The sequence below is a fragment of the Anabrus simplex genome, chromosome 10 (assembly GCF_040414725.1).
Source record: "Anabrus simplex isolate iqAnaSimp1 chromosome 10, ASM4041472v1, whole genome shotgun sequence".
NCBI lineage: Eukaryota > Metazoa > Arthropoda > Insecta > Orthoptera > Tettigoniidae > Anabrus > Anabrus simplex.
In genome coordinates, this window is record NC_090274.1 from 129,751,410 (window position 1) to 129,773,943 (window position 22,534).

Below are 22,534 nucleotides of genomic sequence, written 5' to 3' on the forward strand. Positions count from 1 at the left end.
AGCTCAGTCCACCCTAGTTTACTCCCATTAGTTCTCTCATTTAGGTTTTCCTCACTCTGTCTTTCCTATGATACATCCTAGGTATTTCATTTTTCTGCCTTGAGTTCAACTCTCCTCCTACTTGTCATTGTCCAGTTCAATATGGGTGCCACTTCCAGACAAGGTTTCTTACACTCTGCTAGAATGCACCCTCCATGTCCAGCCTTGTGTTCTGCACTAATTCATTTCCCTGGTATTTGAAACTGTCAACAATTTCAAGGCTTTGGACCATTGCTACATTTCTACAGTTTGTGAACCGAGTCTATTTTTGACCACACCTTCTCCCTGGGAACACTACTGAACCTTTGTTAGATCTATCTGACCAGATACTTTACACATTCCCACATTCTGAAGATTGGGTCCACTGTAGACTTTCCACTTCTAAACCCATACTGTTCCTCTTGCAACTCTCCTATCTTTTCTCCCATTCTCCTCTCAAACAATCTTTCCAGCATTTTTGCCATTTGTGATAAGAGTGAAATTCCTCTATAGTTATCACACACTTTTTTGTCTTCATTCTTAAAGACTGCTATAATCATTCCCTAGCACACGTTTCTGTTTCCATATGCATCTTTTCATCATGTCCTTTGGTAATCTGTATTCATATCACTTGAGCGTAGTTTCCTGTAAAAACTAGTCGTAACTATACTCGGAGTAAATTTCATCTCACTCACCTGCCTCATACAAGTTCCACATCCATATGTCACGACTGGTACTAGGCTCTCTTTGCTTCCATATTAGGTCTCGAATAAATTTCCTCCACCTTGAATTCCTCTGGCTACTTCCTCATCTAACAAACTTGCCAAGTTACCGCATTTACTCGAATCTAGTAAGCACTTTTTTCAGCTAAATTTTGTCTCCTAAATCTGGGTGCACATCAGAATTAATGATGCAGTAGATTTTCATGTAAATTCAAAAATTATACTTAACTTTCTGCTTCTGCCCTGTTGCTCGTTATTTGTATCACTTCCGGTTTGAGCACTTTCCGTTTCATATTTTTGTTAGGCATTGTCGATAATAAAAGTTTCAAGAGATGGAAGACAAGAAAACGAGCTTCACATGAAAGGTGAAGCAGAAAAGCGAGGAAATAGGGAGGCAGCAAGAGAGAACAACATGTGCTTGTGGCACCACTACAATGCAATGCGAAAGAGGCAAGCTTTTGAAATTCGTACAGAAATGAAATCACAATAAAAACTTATTGTCATACACAGTGAAGTTAGGGTTGCCAGGTTCTTGAAATGCCAATAAGAGACAGGTCAAGAAAACACTGAGCCAACAACTTTCTCTTCACTTTACAATAACCACACTGGTATGAACTCTCACCCCACAACACAAACTGCCAGCTCTTTCCAGTCATTTGACCAGGTCAGGAATGGAACGAATGAAGCCCCCATGTAGCGGCGAGGTTAGGAATTGTGCCAACTGCCGAGGCCTGTCGCGCTCCTCTGGGGTAATAATTAATGACGGGCAGATGAAATGAAATGATATTGGAGAGTGTTGCTTGAATCAAAGATGACAGGGAAAACTGGAGTACCCGGAGAAAAACCTGTCCCGCCTCTGCTTTGTCCAGCACAAATCACGCATGGAGTGACCGGGATTTGAACCATGGAACCCAGCTGCTGCCTGAGCCACGGAGGCTCCTGCCAGCTTTAACAATTGCTGCTAAAGGAACTTGAAAATGAAAGAATGCAGGGTTTCATTAATTGCTGCGTTGTCTCTCGCTCCCGTAAGTCCTGCACTTGGGTTCGGCGGTGGCAGTTCACTCGCTTACTACACGTTCTGTGAAGAATAACAAATAAAATGCAGGATCAGTAATTGCTACAGTCGAACTGTTTATTGTGACATCACTTTAAGGACGTAACGACCCTGTCTATAACCAAAATGGTTTAGTACGACGCCACTTATTCCTCGCACTCCCACTCCTATTGTATTTCAGTTACTGGTATGGTTGAAGTTTTAACTTAATTCTGTTAATTAACCACGTAAGTTTGCAGCCTTAACTTCACAGATATTTCATTTTTAGCAAAATATAAAAAACGCTTTATGGGACTATCAGCTGTAACGACCACTGTTTGCTGGTCCCTTCAGTGTCCTTATAACCGATTTCAGCTGTAGATCATTTTCACCACGGCAGAGGCGAGTTGGGAAAAGAGTGTCCCGCATGCTGTTAAAACGGTACGCTACTTCAGACATTCAAATATGGGAATTCTCTGGCTGCACAAGGCCATCACAAGGAAATTCTTTTTATTTTACTCAAGCCTTTTAGAAATGGGACGCAAATCAGATTTGAGTAAATACAGTCTTTGAATTCGGTTGTCATCTCGGATCCTGAGGACTGAGCTACTGCAGTCCAGTTCTTGAACTTGATGTTCTGAATTACTCCACACAAAGAACACAGCTCTCATTTTATCTGTACCGATGATGGATCTCGCTCATTTCAGTGATGAAAAAAAGTAGTCATAGGGCCCTGGGTTCAATTTCTCACTGGGTTAAAGATTTTAATTGCATTTATTTAACTTGGAAAGCGGGTGTTTGTGTTTGTCCCAACACAGACAACGCAGTACACTGCTAACCTCCGCAGAAACACACGGGAAGGGTATCCGACCATAAAACAGGGCTACAAACCGCATCAGGACGTCACAAAAAAGGTAGAAGAAGAAGAGTGTGTCCTGCAAATATCAGAATTATTCATTTTGTGTGGTACGAAGTATTAAGCATTTATTAATTTTTTGTTTCAGAAGACTAGATTTATTTAGCATTTTTTATGCAGCTTGAAGAATTAAGATTTAAACAGGTGGTGGTGGCGGCGGTGGCGGCGATCATTGTTTTAAGACGAAGTACAACCAGGCAAACATTCTCTATCAACACTAATCAGAGAGAAAAAATGGAAGGGATACGACACTTTGAAAAATGAAGTTATCGAACAAGGAAAGACAAAGGCCACGAAGGGCGTGAAAATGAAAGAATCCCTAGGATTCGCAAGATAATACCATCGGGGTCGAAAACAACGAGAGTTGGCTAAGAGAGGTCAGATAGGATATATGAAAGTGAGAAGCCTGGCACCAGTAAGTGGAAGCAATGCCAGAACTCAGCTCAGGACCCTGTGCTCACCAACCCACGCTCCTAAGTTCAGAGGCCCCGGACCCCTTTTAGTCACCAGGGGATACTGTGTGTGTTATTCTACTGCCCCGCCCCAACCTGCCAGGATGCAGAAGGCGTTTAAGTCTCACACCAGAAATAGAGTTACCTGAGCTTATTAACTAAATGAACCAGTGTAACTGCTGTATAATACCTGAGCAATCACTTTGCTGATCATGTCCCTGGAGCGCGGCGCCAACATGAGCAGTCCTGCCGAAGCCGCACCTGCTCCCGGCCCGAACAACGTGATGGAATCCTTGTCGCCGTTGAAGGAGCGAATGTTCTCGTACACCCAACGGAGAGCCAGTGCCTGGTCCAGGATACCGTAGTTACCTGGTGCATTCTGGTCTCCGGTACTCAGAAAACCTACAAAGTTAAAACTTGTCAATGGTCATTCACACATTTCAATAATGAGCCTTATAGGGATATTCCACCTAATTAAAACTCCTAGTTTATTATATAATTTGTTAGCTGTTGATTAGGTGGAACAACCCTACAATGCTCATCATTGAAATTAGGAAATCATCAACACGGAACATGAAGATTATAAATTACGATGATCGATACATGACGGGAACTGGATGGTTTACATTTTTATGTGACAAAAATTACAGCTTGCTAGGAAATGCTGGTTATCTAAACTAGGATATACGTAGGCCAATTACAAACTGTACGTCTCTCTGGAGCAGACGGATAAAACTTCGTCTTTCGTCATTTATTTACACTTACGGACAAGTTTTGACACACTCTTGGAGAACAAATTCAAGATGAAAATTTTAAAAAATCTAAAACAAAAGTAATAGAAATAAGTCAGATGGTTCAAGAAATACAAATTAGGAAAGGACATGAGTAGATCAGGGTGGCCAGCAATCTGGTCTTTGCATATTCAAGAGTTTTCCTGATTTTCCAGGTCGTAAAACCCATATTTCCCAGGCTTCCTTCCTAATTATGAAGCATGTTTTCTAAGTAAGTACCATTTTTAAATATGACCGCTGCAGTGCTTCGGTCGTCGCTTAGAGCATGTGCGTTCGGTACATACAGCTGTATGCTTGACACAAATGACATTATGGCAGCATTCGCCTGTATTTACGTTTGTTTGTGCGTATTGAAAATACCGCCGACAATTAAGGGTGCCACTGATTGTGAAGTATGCACTGTGATTCGATTTCTAAATGGAAAAGGCATGAAAGCTGTTGAAATTCATCAGCAGATTAGTGAAATGAACGGAGAATAAACTACGAGTGAAGAAATGGTAAGAGGCGTAGTGGGCCACCATCTGTCGATACTGAAGACTTGATGCAAGAAGAAGCTTTATGATTTTGTCATTAAATTATGAGTTGCCTGAAATTTCAAGGAGTGTTCTTAATGAAATTGTGTCAGGACGCTTAGATTATTGGAAGCTGTGCTTACCAATTCAAAACAAACGGCATCACAAGGAGGATTCTTTTGTTTCAGAATGCGGTACCTCACACGGTGTAATCGAACCCGAGACCTCGTCGCTTCATTTGGTTGGAGACAATTTGATCATCCTCTACACAGTCCTGTCTAGTGACGAGCACTTGTTCCTGTACTTGAAAAAGCATTTGGGAGGTCAGGGCCGTGCTGCAGTGGTTGGCACATTCGGTATCAGATTTCTATGAGGATGGAATTCAGAAGCTGGTTTCACGATATGATAAGTGCCTTAATATGCTTGGAACTTATGTGAAGAAGTAGTTTAAGGTACAGGCTTACTGTAAAAAAAAAAGAATTGTTTAAAAAATTATATTACAGTAGGCTTTTTTATATATACTTAAAAAACGTGCCTTGTACATCCCATGATAACTGCCAAAATAATGCTGAAATTAACAAAATGGTAAGTACATGACTTAGTTATTACAATTATACAAACAAGGAAAGATATAACTAATAGCTTGTCCACTATTAAAATGCATATAACCTGCCAAGACAGACACACACTTGAAGAGGCACAGACTACCAACGTTCTATACGTTGCCATGGTTTTAAGACGCCAGCTACGAGAGACAGGCGTTCCCAAGCAAGTGTTTTACTCTGAGCTAGTTGTGGGAGGTCAGAGAAAGTGATTAAGGCTCATATGAAGACGTGCCACATCGATGTTAACAACTGGAAGACCTCAGCCCTCAACTGTTCATCCTGGAGATCATTAGTTCATCGTGGCACACTACTCCTTCAAGAAAACTGTAGGCAAGTAGCGAACAATAAGAGGCAACATAGAAAAGAAAAAAAGCGGAAAGCAGAATAGTGGCTGCTCCACCTGGGACTGCGGCAAATTGTGTTCCTTCCATATTGGGCTGTACAGTCACCTACAGAATCACAGATGAAGACGAGTTCTGCTTGGATGACCAACCTACTCATATTTGAGTTTAATAATTTCGTGTGGTTATTTCTAGCCGAGTTCAGCCCTTGTAAGGCAGACCCTCCGATGAGGGTGGGCTGCATCTGCCATGTGTAGGACACTGTGTGTTATTGTGGTGGAGCATAGTGTTATGTGTAGTGTGTGTGTGAGTTGCAGGGATGTTGGGGACAGCACAAACACCCAGCCTCCGGGCCACTGGAATTAACAATGAAGGTTAAAATCCCAGACCCGGCCGGGAATCGAACCCGGGACCCTCTGAACTGAAGGCCAGTACACTGATCATTCAGCCAACGAGTCGGACTCGTATTTGAGTCTTTGCCACTGTATTGTGTTGTAATTAATAAATAAGAAATGCAAACTTATTTTTATCCAATAACTTAAACTCCAGCAATTATTATCAGTAATAATTTATACAAATAATAATACAATAATCACAATTTTTGTATTTATAACTCCATATTAATTAAATAAATAAAATCAAATTTAAAATGCCTGGTGTCAAATGTCTACATATTTAAAAATTAAACTATAACTGAACACATTTATATTTATCATATGTAAATTATAACATTCAATTAAAATATCAGAATATATACAGTAAAATAAATCAGCTGTTAATTCGGTGTGATTACAGATAGTTGTACTTCCTCTTAAAACAGCACTTACAAAGAGTAAAACCTAAACATTTAAGTTTTAAATACATAATATGTAATAATAATAATAGTTTTGTAGTGCAACTCCATCATCTGTCGTGTACGACTAGAGCACAAACACCCAGTCCCCAAGATCCCTCGACCTGGGGCCCTGACGACTGAAGGCCAACACAACGACCATTTGGCCGGATAGAAGAAGGCACATCTTGAAGGTTATCAAAAGTAGAGGGGACGAACAGACAGCGCGTAACACCGAAACAGCAGGCCGTTCCCTCAAACAACATTGTCAATTCCCTGCCAAGGCAATCTCTAATCAGAAGAGAAAAGGAAGAGTTCCGATACACAGAAGAATAAAAGGAAAGGGCTACAAAGAGCATGAAAATGGAATTAAAGACGCCATAGGCTTCACACCTTGTTAAGAACTAAGTCACTCTTTTTCATTGTCGACTCAGTTAATATAACTGCAAAGTTTTTCAGTCTGTCAAAGCATATCCTCGATGTCTGGGTCATATTTAGCAATTTTTAAAACCATATTTGGGTGAGTTTTAGGTCCTAAACATATGAGCCCCAGTACATATATGTGCATGTCCATAAGTGACGATGTTCTTCTACAATGGAACATGTAATTCTTTTATTATATGTTCTTTCACAGATATATAATGTTCTGAGTATTATATTTTGTGGTTCGATAGAATGAAAAACTTAAAAGTCATATAAAACCAAAAAGTACTGCCGACATCAAAAGAGAACAAGAATTAACTTCAAAAGAAGTTGGAAGTCAGATGTCCACTGCTGCAAGCCTTCCAGCTACTTTCAGCAAGTTATTTTTTGCCAATCTTTACCACTAAATTCAGTTGATGTTAATTCAAATTTCACTGAGTACACCTTCCCTCGTGAGAGACCTAGAGGTAATAAGAGCCCAATTAAAAAGGCAGTTTCCGAAGGGTAGACTCACCCAAAGCTCCCAAACGATAATTGATGGTGACCACGACAACTTCATAGAAACCAGCCAACATGTGGGCAGGGAACAGGTTGGAAGCTCCGTGGATAAAGTCCCCTCCATGAATGTAGAACATGACAGGGTAGAGCTGGGCACGACCTGCAGCCACCTGAAAAAGAACACCCTGCGATAAGGACGTCGGCTAAAATAAATTTGTTCCTCCAAGTAACAAAGAGCTAGAGGTGATGCACAACATCAAAAATAAGAAACTTGAACACAGACTCCATCAGCTTATCCGTAGCATAACGGTTAGTGCTCATCAGCTGCCGTCCTCGAAGGCCGGGTTCGATTTAAGAATGGCAGGAGGGCTGGTACGTGCAGCGGGTGTACCTGAAAAGAGCTGCAGGACACGAGTTTACTTTACTTTTACAAGGTAAAATTGAAGGAAGGAGAAGTAGGGGAAGAAGGAGAATGGTGTGGACTCCGTACCCCCACCCTTTTCAGAGTTGCTAAGAACAAGATACAGAATGCTATGGACTCCGTACCCCCACCCTTTTCAGAGTTGCTAAGAACAAGATACAGAATGGTGTGGACTCCGTACCCCCACCCTTTTCAGAGTTGCTAAGAACAAGATACAGAATGGTGCAGATGACAGCTGACATCAAATGAGGATATGGTACAAGAAGAAGGAGAATTAAATATAAATTGTGCTACTTTAATTTACGAAGGTTGGAACTTAAATAGTGGCAACACTGTTGTAGAGATGCCATGCAACGCTGATAGCACACGTTAGTTACCCCAGAGCACATGGACTCTCCCTTCCCACATCACGCGCGCGTGAACTGGCGAGAGAAACAAAGCCTCGTGTTAGATGGCAGTCTACGGTAGTGTTGACATGATGTTTTAGAAACAGAAAAAACCGAGTTGGATAAAGGTTGAACGTACCAGAGGTCGTACAGTACGACAGTGTTATCAAGGTCTTCAAAAGATTTGCAGGGAATCTGCATTACCTTACAGAACAGTGGCGCGGTGGCCTTCAACGAGGGACGTGAAAATGTGGCAGACATGCGTCGGCCGCAAACAGCGCAAGCTGTCGCTGATTTTTTCGGTCGATGCAGCTGGGAATTGCTGTACCATCCACCATAATTCTTGGACTTAAGCCCTTGTGACTGTGACTTGATTCCTTTGTGGCATTCGCTTCAGAACTGTTCCAGAGATTTATCAGGGAGTAGACCGCTCCATTCGAACTATCAACATAATTGGCGATGTTAAAGGTATCCTACGACTTCCACATCGCTGGGAACGGGTTGTAGAAAATGCTGGTGACTACACTGAAGGACAGTAAAACCTGGTAGAAGTATCTCTTTTGTATCAGTTGTAATTATACAGTTGCCACTACTAAAGTTCCAACCCCCGTATATCCTTTCCACATTTATGGACGGCCACACTGGACAAGGTGTAATGTTTGCAGAAATGTAAGTGTAACATTACAATTTAAAAGTACATTCACTAATCTATCCTTTCAACAAACATAAATAAGACTGCAGACAGTATCGTCTCTTGTGGCTTGCAAGGGAAGAAGGCATTGCCAATGTCGGACCATCTGTGTTATCTGTACACACTGCAGACTCCCCGTGGTGAGGTCTAAACATCAACACAGCCTTTAGCTTCAGGTAAAGTTCACAGTTTTCTTCATGTCTGTAGGTAAACTTGCAACAAGGGAGAAAAATTTCATCTTACTGAGATTTTACCATATTTATAGCCTCAAATCCAGTCTAAGAGTCTAGATGAAAATCAGACAAGTCTCCTCGATAAGCCCTCGTCTTGCACTCAAACAAAATATGCTGAACAGACTGTTTGGGAGCACCAGAATCACACTGAGGAAATGGGATTTTTTCTCAGTTACAAAGAGATTCAGCACCGATTCTATGATGGGTCCAAATCTTGTTAAAAGCAATCCACATTTTCTTTCATAGATTAAAACTAGGTGCGGGGCTGTTAATCTTTAAATAGGATCAAAACTGACGACTGCTGCACAACCTACACTACTACTCATCAAGAACATCTCTGCCCGGGAAAATATAGCCCAAAAACTGGAAGTCTTGGGTAGCTCACAGACATGGTGCAGCAATACTTGATGACCAAGATACATACAAGAGGGTCCCTTTCACCTTTCACACTGTTCCCCATCATCCCAGCTTTTATTATGGTAAACATATGCAACAGATCCTAGAGCAAGCTGCAGCAGTTCTCTTACTGACACACGGTTTTCAGTCAGGATACCAGCTGTCTACCCTGTCATTTCTCATCTTTGGCTCATTTACAGCATAAGGGTTAGAAAACGTTCAGGTGTTGTTATTAGTTGGTAACGACATCTACCTGACGGTGACGTCATATTTAATAAATTTCAGCCAATAGCAGTGCTGTTGATGGAAAATGTTGCATGATTTCTGTACTATCCTATAAACGTAAATATATTTCTAGCGACAAGTTGGTAGATCCCCACTACTGGCAATGAACGCACTAAAAACATTTAAGTGCCAGTTTGTCGAGCTGCAGTATTCACTGGAGCACAATGGCTAGTGACCTGTGCTGTGTAAGCCCGTGGTCTGATACGGCAGGCAGTTTTTATTGCACCTTCAAATCCATTGGACATCAAGTCAACAACAAGCAGTATAGAGTAGAGGATAACAGTTCAAGTTCGTAATTTACTGAAAAATACTCCTCCTTAATTGCTGTCTTCCGTGAGATTAAGAGAATGGATCATAGACGGGCTAACATTTAACAAGCTGATCCGTCGGTTCTGAAGCTCACGCTGTAGTTTGGTCCCTACACCACAGTGAGCTCACGCAGCCAAGAAGCTGTCTGGTCTGAGCTCAAGACCACACACGCACACCTCTCCTACAAGGAACACAAGATAAGATTTCTAAGATTCACCCTCGCGTATTGTGTACTTCGTTCGGAGAAGCTATTATATACCTTTATCTACGTTATTACTAGGTCCAGATTTTTAGGTTTTAACCTACTTTTCTCCTGGCAATTTAATTATCAACTTTCAAGATATATATTCATTTCACACTTCCTGATGCAGAATATGTGAATTTTGTTGTACCTTAAAATACCTAAAGAGGGGATGTCACCTGAAGTAACCTAAAAAGCTGTTTTGCCTTCTTCAAATGAAAAATGCTATTTTCCCACTGAAACCTGTCATTAAATAATTTTCACCACTCCTATAAGCAATAGGGCGGAGATAGTTTGGAGCATGTTGCATGCCTCCCATTGCACATGTGACACCTGGTTACAACTTGATGTAGCTGATACAAGGTCAGGAGGAGCGTAACCTCCAGTCATCCACAGAGAATACAGGTGGCAGAAAACATGGTGAATGGTTGTTGAAATATTTTTTTAACTTTGTTATATAGTGAAACAATAATTAAACCCCACTTATTGAAAAAAAAAAAATTGCTACAGATCAAAAATGTATTGTGGATAATCAAATAATCTTCTGTCAGGCTTGCTCCAAGCTAGTTACCTAAAAAGTGCACTGCAATTCCCTAGCATGCTTACCTTAGTGTATTTAAGATTTGTATTTTTCCAGGTTACATGAGAGCAGGAGCAGCTGTGGACATTGCTAGTGTAACTGTGGGAAATACATCCAGCAGCAACAGTAAGCAAATGCTTACTTTTTCCACAGATAGCAATCCTCAAGATTGATCCAGTTTTTTTTTTTTTGCTACTTGCTTTACGTTGCACCGACAAAGATATGTGTTATGGCAACGATGGGATAGGAAAGGCCTAGGTAGTGGAAGGAAGCGGCTGTGGCCTTAATTAAGGTGCAGCCCTGGCATTTGACTGGTGTGAAAACGGGAAACCACGGAAAACCATCTTCAGAGCTGCCGACAGTGGGGCTCGAACCCACTATCTCCCGATTACTGGATATTGGCCACGCTTAAGCGACTGCAGCTATCGAGCTCGGTGATCCAGATGTTGGTGTCGCAAATGTCCCATGGAACATACCAACCAACCCAACCATGAAAAAATTTTTGAGGACATCAGTAGCTGCATCCTCGAAGCAAACCCTAAAATAACCTATGTTAAGCATACAACAAACCTACAATGAATGTTTATACCACCCAAAAATCCAGGTCCTAGTTATTACCAACTATGAGGCGCAAAGCCAATCCCTGAACAACTAGAATGCTCCATGTTACAGAAGGAAACTTTACCGTGGGTGAGTAGATGTTCAGGTAGAGGCAGTCTTCGTCCATGTCACGAATCCCCTTCGTGTTGCCGATAAAGCGGATGGGCTGGGGGCATGCTGGGCCGAAGTCCACTGCCTGAAGCACTTGCCATCCTCGATGTGCGCGTGGAGGCTGCAAAAATAAGTTACAGTATTTTCAGATACTGACACTTTCACTTTTCAAACTTGAAGATCTAAACAATTTGCATGGCTTAAGAGAATATGAAAAAATAAATAAAAGAAGAGAAACAAATTTATAAGTAATTTTGTGTTCTTTTAACCTTAGATATCAGCAGGTCACTATACTATTTTCATTCTTCAACAAATTGTTTGAATAACCTCATCAACGACTGTTGTTAACACTTAGCACCCTATCAACCACTTACAGCTGAATTATCATTCTGTTGAAAGAGGTCGAGGTGTGTCCCTTTTCCCTCCAGTTGCAAGAACACCATCATATCAAAGTGGCTTCTTTATTTGTTCTGCTCGGCTGTGGAATGAACTAACCCCAGAAAAAAATAACTTTGCACTGAAAATTTTTGTAAAGTGGTAAAAAAGAAGGTATATTTAACAAAATATTTTGAACATGATGTAATTTTCTTATATGTGTCAATGTTAAGTATCGTGGGAGTGTGGATGAATGTTTATGTGGTCCTGAGTGTGCCAGACTGTACGTGAGTAGCTGAAGTCTTACTTTACAAGTAAATGATACTTCTATGTAATATTCTGTAGTCTGTAATTGTAATTATTTAATTCTGTAATTTTAAGAGGGATAGAGGCACCTTCGTGTACGTGGAACTATGGCTTTTCTCCATCCATCATCCTTGAATTGTATCTACAATTTGTGAAATAAATAAATAAATTAAATAAATAAATAAATAAATAAATAAAATGATAACAACAGTTACTGGCTATTGTATCCCTTACAATAAATCTGCCTGGCAAAAGCAAATTTCTACTCTGTTCACCGACCTGTGCCATGTTATTAGTTTTTTAACTACTACTCGTTATTTACAATGTATTTCTTTACCATTAAGGAGGTATTTGAAATGCCAATGTCAGTGTGAGTGGTGGTGGTTATTATTGTTCTAAGAGTAAGTACAACTAGGCAATTACCCTCTATTGACACTAATCAGAGGGAAAGAAAGGAAGGGGCTTGACACTTCGAAAAATGAAGATAGTGGCCAAAGAAAGAGAGGGCACAAAGGGCATGAAAATGGTAGGCCTTGCATAATGGTCGGGGTCAGAAAAGAATGAAAGTTGACCAAGAGAGGTCGGATAGGATAGAAGAAAGTGAGAAAACTGGCACAGGTGAGTGGAAGCATTGCAGGACTCAGCTAAGGTCCCTGTGGTCATCAATCCACACTGTCAAGTTAAAAGCCCCTGGGGTCCATTTTCATCACCACTTACGACAGGCAAAGGACACCCACACGGGGAGGAAAAGACAAGGTGTAAGGCAACAAAACTTGGGCTGGGAAGACTTGGTAGTAACGAGATGAGATGCTGGACTAATGTGGTATGTTTTGAGCTGTAAAAACCGACCCTGGAGGGTAAAGGGATTAAGAAACATACTTGTGTCTTGATATTGCCATTATAGGCTTATTGCATACGACTGTTTGTGCTCGGTGATAATTATAACTCTGTTTTTTAAATATTTATAAATTTCTGTCGAGATGTCGCCTGACAGTTGAGTTTACTGAACAGAGCGCATGCGCTGGCTTATTGATTTTCCGTGAGTGGATCAGAGACCTCCACAATGTCATGTTTTCAAAGCTTTGATAGAGGGTTATCATAAGCTAGCTTTATTTCAAATACAAATTGTTTATTGTACAGTTTGTGGTGCCGTGTGCTTGTGGAATATTGGAAGTAGAAGGTATGAAACTTCAATTATTATGAGCCTCATTAAGATAACTTACAGTTTTCTGGCATATAATATTTATATTTCGGCAGATTTTCAGTATGATATAGGTTCTCCACCAATCAGATTTTCATTATGATACAAGTATTATACAACTGTTTGACCAAATAGGTAAGAATAGCATCGTATATACCTGCGCTCAACGCACTAGCTTCGCACTTGTTCCCAAAATCAAACCTGTCGAACACACATAATGACATCAATGCACCTTCTACTTGCAATATTCCACAATCACACGGCACATTCCCGCAAATTCACTTCAACAACCGTGCAATGAAATGGCGTATGGGAGTGTCCGAGGACATGTTCGGCTCGCCAGATGCAGGTCTTTTGATTTGACACCCGTAGGCGACCTGCGCGTCGTGATGAGGATGAAATGATGAAGAAGACGACACATACACCCAGCCCCCGTGCCAGCAAACCCGGGACCACTGTGACCAAAGGCCAGCACGCTAACCATTTAGCCATGGACCCGGACGACCGTGCAATAACAATAAACAATGTATGTTTGAAACCTTTTATCAAAGCTTTGAAAACGTGGTATGACACTGTCAAGGTCACTGATCCACTGACGGAAAATCAATAACCCAGCGCATGCGCTCTGTTCAGTAAACTCAACCGTCAAGCGACATCTCGACAGAAATTTATGAATATTTTAAAAATAGAGTTATCTTTGAGCATAAACAGTCGTATGCTACTCGCCTATGATGGTACCGGTAATGAAGACACTCGTATGGAAATTATAAAACTCGGTTCGCTCGTTTAATAACATACTCATGTCTTAATAGTTGTTGAATAATGTACTATTTTTATATAACGTCGCACAGAAACGGCGACAATGGGATAGGAAAGGGAAGGAAGCGGTCGTGGCCTTAATTAAACTGCAACCCCAACATTTGCCTGGTGTGAAAATTGGAAACCATCTTGAAGGCTACCGACGGTGGGGTTCGAACCCACTATCTCTCGAATGCAAGCTGATAGCTTCCTGACCCAAAGCGCACAGTCACTTGCTCGCAGGGGGGTGACACTTCATAGGGAGCGTCCGAAGCAGTTCTGAGATGGGCCAATCGAACTCCGCCAACTAATGAAAACTAAAATTCTCTTTTAGAGGGCTAATTTAGAAGGCAGAGGTTGGCATTACACATTCAGTTGCCTGGTACAGCAAATTCAAAACACAACACCGTTATCGTTGCGCGCGAAGGGGACCTTGGTCGTACGGTATGTAATAGTGCTTGTTAGACGAAAATTTGTAAAGATTCTTTCGCACTGAACGAGATTTTTGATCCAGTTTTTAGAGAGTATGGTGTGAAATTATAATTATGCGTGTTCTTATTGTGAAGATATAGTATTATGATGATGATCATGAACGTACTTCACATTGAACTACCTAGCTATTGCGAGTAAACGTCTGTGTGATTGTGCTTCTTACCTGCTGTTTGGAATAAATAAATTCAAAATATAAACTGTGTGCATTATGCTGTGTTTTACTTTCATCCTTTCCTTCTCGTGTTTTCCATTCCCATACATAAAAGTCGTGGGAAGTGTTCAACGAACGAACGAAATAATTAGGTTATGTTAGATCGTGATTTAGGCAAGTATGGGGGTTTTGGGGTTTTATATGAATTGCATTAACATTTTCAGTAATCAATGTTGCATTTATCACTTAATAGATGTAAATTTACATTAAAATGCGAACGGTGAAACAAGGATAAAAGCTAGCGTTATAACAGTATTGCCAACATACAAATACGGTAATTGCAATTTACTTTTCAAGTAAAAGACACGAGAGAAGCTTTAGATACAACTTTCCTACCGAAATACAATCACTATCTCTATCACAATTAAAATTTTAACAAAGTAACAACTATCATCATCGTGTTTACTACGAGGTACTATCGTGGGATTTATTTCCTTATGTTGGCAGAGAGAAAGTGGCCACTGTAGCTTCCATGACCTGTTTTCTCAGCCAACTTTATTATACAGGAGTGACGGATCTATTTCTCTTATATGATCCTTGCTTGCTCGGTAAATGGCTTTATTACGCCGCACTTCTTTGTAACTGTAATACATGTATATACATGTTTATTCTATAGAAGTGAATTAAAATGTCAAGAGAAAACAAAAACTATTATTACCACGGTTAAGTAGGTAAACTGTCAACATTTACTCCTCTGTCGAAATTCGCTTTGTTTTGTAGCTTTTTTATGTTTTCAGTTTTGTTATCTACCCCCCCCCCCCCATTATGACCTAACAGACAGACATTAACAACTGAGCAATTTCTAACACCGTACCAGAGCTCTAGCGCCTAAGGTACCTGGTCATTTCAGCTATTTCTACCGTAGCTGAGTTATTTCCTAGTTCTAATGACCGAATTTTAACAGCCAAATTACAATATTTAGAGCCTTTTTTGGATTTGCTCGCGTGTTCTCGCAAACAGATGAATCAAATGAACGGCCAGAAACAAAATGAGCAAGAATCCGTTCCCTAATACATCTGTATATTATTACTGTTGTCTAGAGATATCAATTTTGTATTGGAGTTACTTCCCAATAAAGCCATAGGTTACAACATTTTAGTAAACATTCTTGTTGACATGGCCTTTTATCGTGACAGAAAACAATGTGAAATTATTTTCTTAACACGGCAAAAGCTTATTATTAACGGGTCGTGAAAGCATTTTGTTGCTTAAATTAAACAATAATTCATTTTTAACAACAGCCTAGAGACTACCCACAAGGATACTTCCGCCGTCAGCGGAATTTTTGTCGCAAATCACACCAAAAGTGATGCACATGTTTTGTGGGTGTGTTCTAGATTTATCGCTTTCGCTCGAGATGACGTGCTGATTCAAAGCTCGTCTATCCGGTTTTACTGAGGCAACAGTCACGCTTCTGGCCTTGCTCTGACTTTAATAAACGAGGAGTCGAGGAACGAAGAGCTCGACGCTAGCAGCAATGCGACCTATGTGAAGTGAAAAAGAAAAACCGCTAAGGGTCAACTTTTGTTTCATCATCAGTGTCAGTTTCTGTGGCACGTGTTTCTCTCTCAAGACCTGGCCACACTTGCCGGGACTGCGGGTAATCCCGCGCTAAAAATGTGCACCACTGACTTTTTAGAAAGGACGTAACCCTTCACAGGGGGAATGAAAATAATAGCATGGTACACTGAAAAACGCTGCTCTGTGGTAGCCGGTGACAAAATGAACTCTCTTCTTAATTTCCATTCACATAACCTTATACATCATGCACCAGTATACTGAATACAAGTCGTTTGCGGACAACAATGCTGAATTATTCCAATTGATAGCAGAATGTTGTAATAAAATTAATACAAACAGAAAATATTGGGTAAGTTTCACGAAGATAAAATCGGCTTTCATACCTTAATAAGGGACATGAATGAGACATTCAAACGATAAAACATGAGATTGAATAAGACACAACTGTAGACATTTTTTGGACGTAATAAAAGAAAGTATTGGCAAACAAAAAAATCTGCAATTCGAGACACAATTGGGACTAAAGAAAGATTAGCCGTAAGGCTCTCACCACGCCTTAGTGGGGTTGCGGGTGCAAACTTTGTTGTTCACGTAGATTTAACTGTTTTGTAGCCGGATGCCCTTCCAGACGTATTTCTGTGCTGGATAGTAGTGTGTACAATGACCACACGTCCGCCTTTTTTTACCACTGTCCGGGATCCTTTTTTACTGAGTCTGCTTATTTTGAGGTAATCTGTTTTACTGCTTCGTTTTTACAAGTATTATTCATTACGCGACGCTCGTACTCGTAGATTAGTGATTATGGATATACAGTAGAGCATGCCTTGTATTGCGATAGTGAAATATGCCGGGAGTGTCCGAGGACATGGGTGTCAAATCAAAAGACCTGCTCTTGACGAGCCGAACAAGTCCTCGGACACTCCCGACACTAAAAGCCGTACGCCATTTCATTTTTTCTTTTTTTTTTTTTTTTTTTTACTTCATATGGCCATTGTGAGCCACATTTCGAATGTTTATTGGAGTTCGATAACCTATGAGTTTACGGAGTGTTTATTTGAATGTATTTGAGAAAAATGGTTTGTTTAGAACAGAAGAGAACAGCACCGGTAGTCTCTCTCTCTCACAGATGAGCATCAAGGAAGCCTCCAGGTTATCCTGACAGGTTTTTGTTTCCCTAGCCTGAAACCCTAGAACAGACGGTAAACAAAACAGCAGGTCACAGCACCGGTTTTATAGCGGGACATCCGGTCTACAGATGAGCGTGGGAGTACAGACGACTAAGTGAAGCACCAGACTCAAGAAAATAATTCTTTCTATTGCAAACTCAGCGCTCAGTTTCTCTGCAGCCTTTTGCTCTCCAACAACAGTTGTTACTTACGATACAAAAGCCGAAACTAAGTTGCGATGTTTTCTCTCCTTGGATTGTGTTTCCTTTTCGAAATTCCGCTTGGTTTCCTTCCCCACCTGTTCTATATAAACCACCGCCGTCTCGATCCTCTTTTCTGTGTACTGATGCACACCTACAGGTGTGTGCCCTAGCGGGTTTAATTCTAATTTCACATTATCAATATAAATTGTTTCTGTAATCACTTTAAGGGTGCACATATGGGGCAACTGATTTGTATAATAGCGATCTGTTGAAGACTCCAAGTAGTTCTTTAGCTTCTCATAATCAGCTAAATTTTATCAGCGTGATATTTGAATACCTGCCGGCAAAAAACGTTGTGACCCTCACTTTTCTAGAATCCTGGGTTTCCGTGCATAAACGATGTATGCGCTCAGAGTGAGGCATGTAGGAAGTTATGTTGGCAAACTTGAACGTTAAGCGCCTTTTTTATTTTGTTTAAATTTCGCCACGGGTCGTGCGGTGCAGAAGCGTTGAATCAATGGAAAAATTTTCATTTTCTAGGTTACAACGTTTTGCCGGCAGGTATTCCATTTCAGACGTTCACGATTTGTCAAATTCCACTATAAGAGTAACGGGCTGCATGGTCAGGAATTCGAAAAATTTAAGAAATGAGATTTCCACTTTCGGAGATGCACATGAGGCTGGGGACAAAGGCGGCCGGGCGTAGAGTGCCGAGTTATCGTTAATGAACTAACTAGTTCATTTGAACGACTCGTTTATTTGAACTGGTACGAGTTCATTCAAATATTTCGAACGTGTCGTTCACACCGCTCTTTGGCTAAGATAGCGCATGATAAACTACCTCGTTCATTGAACGAAGTGCCGTGAAAGGTGTTCCCTTGAAGACAGCACAAATGAACTACCTCGTTCATTGAACGAAGTGCCGCGAGAGCTGTTTCCATGAAGACAGCACAAATGAACTACCTCGTTCATTTGAACGACAAAATAAGCTCGCACGCGAATTGTCAATGGCGTGCCGTGTTATTGGTCACATGGCAGCACATTTCCTCTCAAACATCTCAACTGGGGGAAGGGGGGGGGGGGGAGGTTATAGAAAATTCGAAAGCTTACCTGCCTCTCCGTCTCTCGTGTATACTATTTCTCCATTTAAACTGGCGCCGGCATTCGGTAGTCGTTTTTCTGCTCGTGCTCATAATTAACTCGTTCATTTGAACGAAGTGCCGCGAGAGCTGTTTCTATGACATCACCTCATGAACTACCTCGTTCATTTCAAATAGTTCATTTGAACGACTCAGGCGAAGAACGGTGCCGAATGAACTAGTTCACGCAAATGAACTAACTGGACCCATACCTTCGTGCTCACCAAGGGGCCTTCATGGTCTGTACTGATGTGGAGGGGACTGCCATGTGGTACCATCCCAGGTGAAGTAGCCTCTTATTGCCGCTCAGGTGGCTGCTTCCAGCAAGCACATGATTTTTCCTGCGCCACCCTTCTGACCCTAGAGGGAAAGCTTGAGTTTGCTCTACTCACTGTTCTAGCCTTTACAATTGTCCACTCTTGGGTACCAGGGGTGCGTTTAGAATTTGACGTTATGACAACAGTTTTACTATCAGCAAAGGACATGGGCGGGGTACTTTTATGGGGTGTGGTGGTAAATATTTTTAATAACTGGAGGATTTCCAACTCTGAATCATTGGATTGCAGGAAAGGTAGGCAGAAATCGCTACAGCATTTTACACTTTCAATGTTCTATCCTTTCTTCACTCGATAACTTCAAGGAATATATCTATCAAATGTGTGCTTGCAAATTTCCAAATAGGAAATAAAATGAAACAATACAATACTTACCCTAAAACGTCCCTCTCCCACCGGTGGCTGAGCGTAGGGAATTCCCAGGAAGACGTCCACGTTGGCGAATGAGTTCTCGACGACAGTTTGCCCGGGCCTGTACCCTGACTTGGGATCGGGATTGTCGTACAAGTAGACCTTGAATCCTTGAATCTGTCCGTACGACGTCTGAACGAACACATCTCGGTCGAGGAGACGAGATTTAGGCCTCTCCTTGCCTTGAAGATCTGGTCTCCAACCTGCCAGGACTCCAGGCAAGGGCACAGGTGTAGGAGGGCCGTAGTTACCCTGAAACAATAAGGTTCAGATGTTTGAGATGTACTGTGGGCGAGGTGTAGGAGCGTAGTGGAATGGCCTAGGGAGCGGTGATAAGGGAACAGGGAACTGGAAATCAAGTAGGGATGACATAAAATTGTTAGTGTTGAACTGTAGAAGTATTGTAAAGAAAGGAATAGAATTAAGTAATTTAATAGATATATATTTACCAGATATTGTAATAGGAGTTGAATCATGGCTGAGAAATGATATAATGAATGCAGAAATTTTCCTCACGGCACTGGAGTGTGTATCGTAGAGATAGGATAGGAATGGTGGGAGGGGGAGTGTTCATTCTGATGAAAGAAGAATTTGTAAGCTACGAAAAAGTTAAAGATGAGACACATGAAATTCTAGGTGTAAGGCTCATTTCTAAACATAATAGGCAACTTGATATGTTTGGAGTGTACAGATCGGGAAAGGGTAGCACTGATGCGGATTCGGAATTATTTGATAGGATAGTCAGCTATGTGGGAAACGACATGGAAAGAAATGTGATTGTAGCGGGAGATCTGAATTTGCCAGGGGTAAATTGGGAAGGAAATGCGAACGACAGGAAGCATGACCAACAAATGGCAAATAAGTTAATATGGGAAGGACAGCTGATTCAGAAAGTGATGGAACCAAGCAGAGGGAAAAATATCCTGGATGTCGTGCTGATAAAACCAGATGAGCTCTATAGGGAAACTGAAGTAATAGATGGTATTAGTGATCATGAAGCTGTTTTTGTGGTAGTTAAAAATAAATGTGATAGAAAGGAAGGTCTTAAAAGTAGGACTGTTAGGCAGTACCATATGGCTGATAAAGCAGGCATGAGGCAGTTTCTAAAAAGTAACTATGATCGGTGGAAAACGGTAAATAAAAATGTAAACAGACTCTGGGATGGGTTTAAAGAAATTGTTGAGGAATGCGAAAACAGGTTTGTACCTTTAAGGGTGGTAAGGAATGGTAAGGACCCACCTCATTATAATAGAGAAATAAAGAGACTAAGAAGGAGGTGCAGACTGGAAAGAAATAAGAGTTAGAAATGGCTGTGGAAGTAAGGAGAAATTGAAGGAACTTACTAGAAAATTGAATCTAGCAAAGATGACAGCTAAGGATAACATGATGGCAAGCATAATTGGCAGTCATACAAATTTTAGTAAAAAATGGAAGGGTATGTATAGGTATTTTAAGGCAGAAACAGGTTCCAAGAAGGACATTCCAGGAATAATTAATGAACAAGGGGAGTATGTATGTGAGGATCTTCAAAAGGCAGAAGTATTCAGTCAGCAGTATGTAAAGATTGTTGGTTACAAGGATAATGTCGAGATAGAGGAGGAGACTAAGGCCAAAGAAGTAATAAAATTTACATATGATAACAATGACATTTACAATAAGATACAAAAGTTGAAAACTAGAAAAGCGGCTGGAATTGATTAGATTTCTGGGGATATACTAGACAATGGGTTGGGATATAGTACCATATCTGAAGTACTTATTTGATTATTGTTTGGTCGAAGGAGCTATACCAGATGAATGGAGAGTTGTTATAGTAGCCCCTGTGTATAAAGGAAAGGGTGATAGACATACGGTAAAGCTGAAAATTACAGGTCAGTAAGTTTGACGTGCATTGTATGTAAGCTTCGGGAAGGCATTCTTTCTGATTATATTAGACATGTTTGTGAAATTAATAACTGGTTCGATAGAAGGCAATTCAGTTTTAGGAAAGGTTATTCCACTGAAGCTCAACTTGTAGGATTCCAGCAAGATATAGCAGATATCTCGGATTCTGGAGGTCAAATGGACTGTATCGCGATTGACCTGTCTAAATCATTTGATAGGGTAGATCATGGGAAACTACTGGCAAAAATGAGTGCAATTGGACTAGACAAAAGAGTGACTGAATGGGTTGCTATATTTCTAGAAAATAGATCTCAGAGAGTTAGAGTAGGTGAAGCTTTGTCTGACCCTGTAATAGTTGAGAGGGGAGTTCCTCAGGGCAGTGTTATCGGACCTTTATGTTTTCTTATATATATATAAATGATATGAGTAAAGGAGTGGAATCAGAGGTAAGACTTTTTGCGGATGATGTTATTCTCTATAGAGTGATAAATAAGTTACAAGATTGTGAGCAACTGCAACGTGACCTCGAAAATGTTGTGAGATGGACAGCAGGCAGTGGTATGTTGATAAACGGGGCTAACAGTCAGGTTGTGAGTTTCACAAATAGGAAAAGTCCTCTCAGTTTTAATTACTGCATTGATGGGGTGAAAGTTCCTTTTGGGGATCATTGTAAGTATCTAGGTGTTAATATAAGGAAAGATCTTCACTGGGGTAATCACATAAATGGGATTGTAAATAAAGGGTACCGATATCTGCACATGGTTATGAGGGTGTTTAGGGGTTATAGTAAGGATGTAAAGGAGAGTGCATATAAGTCTCTGGTAAGACCCCAACTAGAGTATGGTTCCAGTGTATGGGACCCTCACCAGGATTACCTGATTCAAGAACTGGAAAAAATCCAAAGAAAAGCAGCTCGATTTGTTCTGAGTGATTTCCGACAAAAGAGTAGCGTTACAAAAATGTTGCATTGTTTGGGTTGGGAAGAACTGAGAGAAAGAAGAAGAGCTGCTCGACTAAGTGGTATGTTCGAGCTGTCAGCGGAGAGATGGCGTGGAATGACATTAGTAGACGAATAAGTTTGAATGGTGTTTATAAA

General features: G+C 40.8%; 1 protein-coding gene across 2 annotated transcripts in view; it reads right to left on the reverse strand.

Moving 5' to 3' along the window:
- Gli (carboxyl ester lipase-like protein Gli) overlaps positions 1 to 22,534 on the reverse strand; it is a 191,464-nt gene that overhangs the window by 106,436 nt on the left and 62,494 nt on the right. For both annotated transcript variants that reach the window (XM_067154886.2, XM_068229317.1), the window contains exons 2-5: positions 19,519 to 19,806; positions 11,371 to 11,517; positions 7,160 to 7,313; positions 3,332 to 3,543 (exon numbers count right to left, since the gene is read on the reverse strand). In XM_067154886.2, coding sequence (XP_067010987.2) covers positions 3,332 to 3,543; positions 7,160 to 7,313; positions 11,371 to 11,517; positions 19,519 to 19,806 — 801 coding nt within the window. The remainder of the gene's footprint in view (positions 1 to 3,331; positions 3,544 to 7,159; positions 7,314 to 11,370; positions 11,518 to 19,518; positions 19,807 to 22,534) is intronic.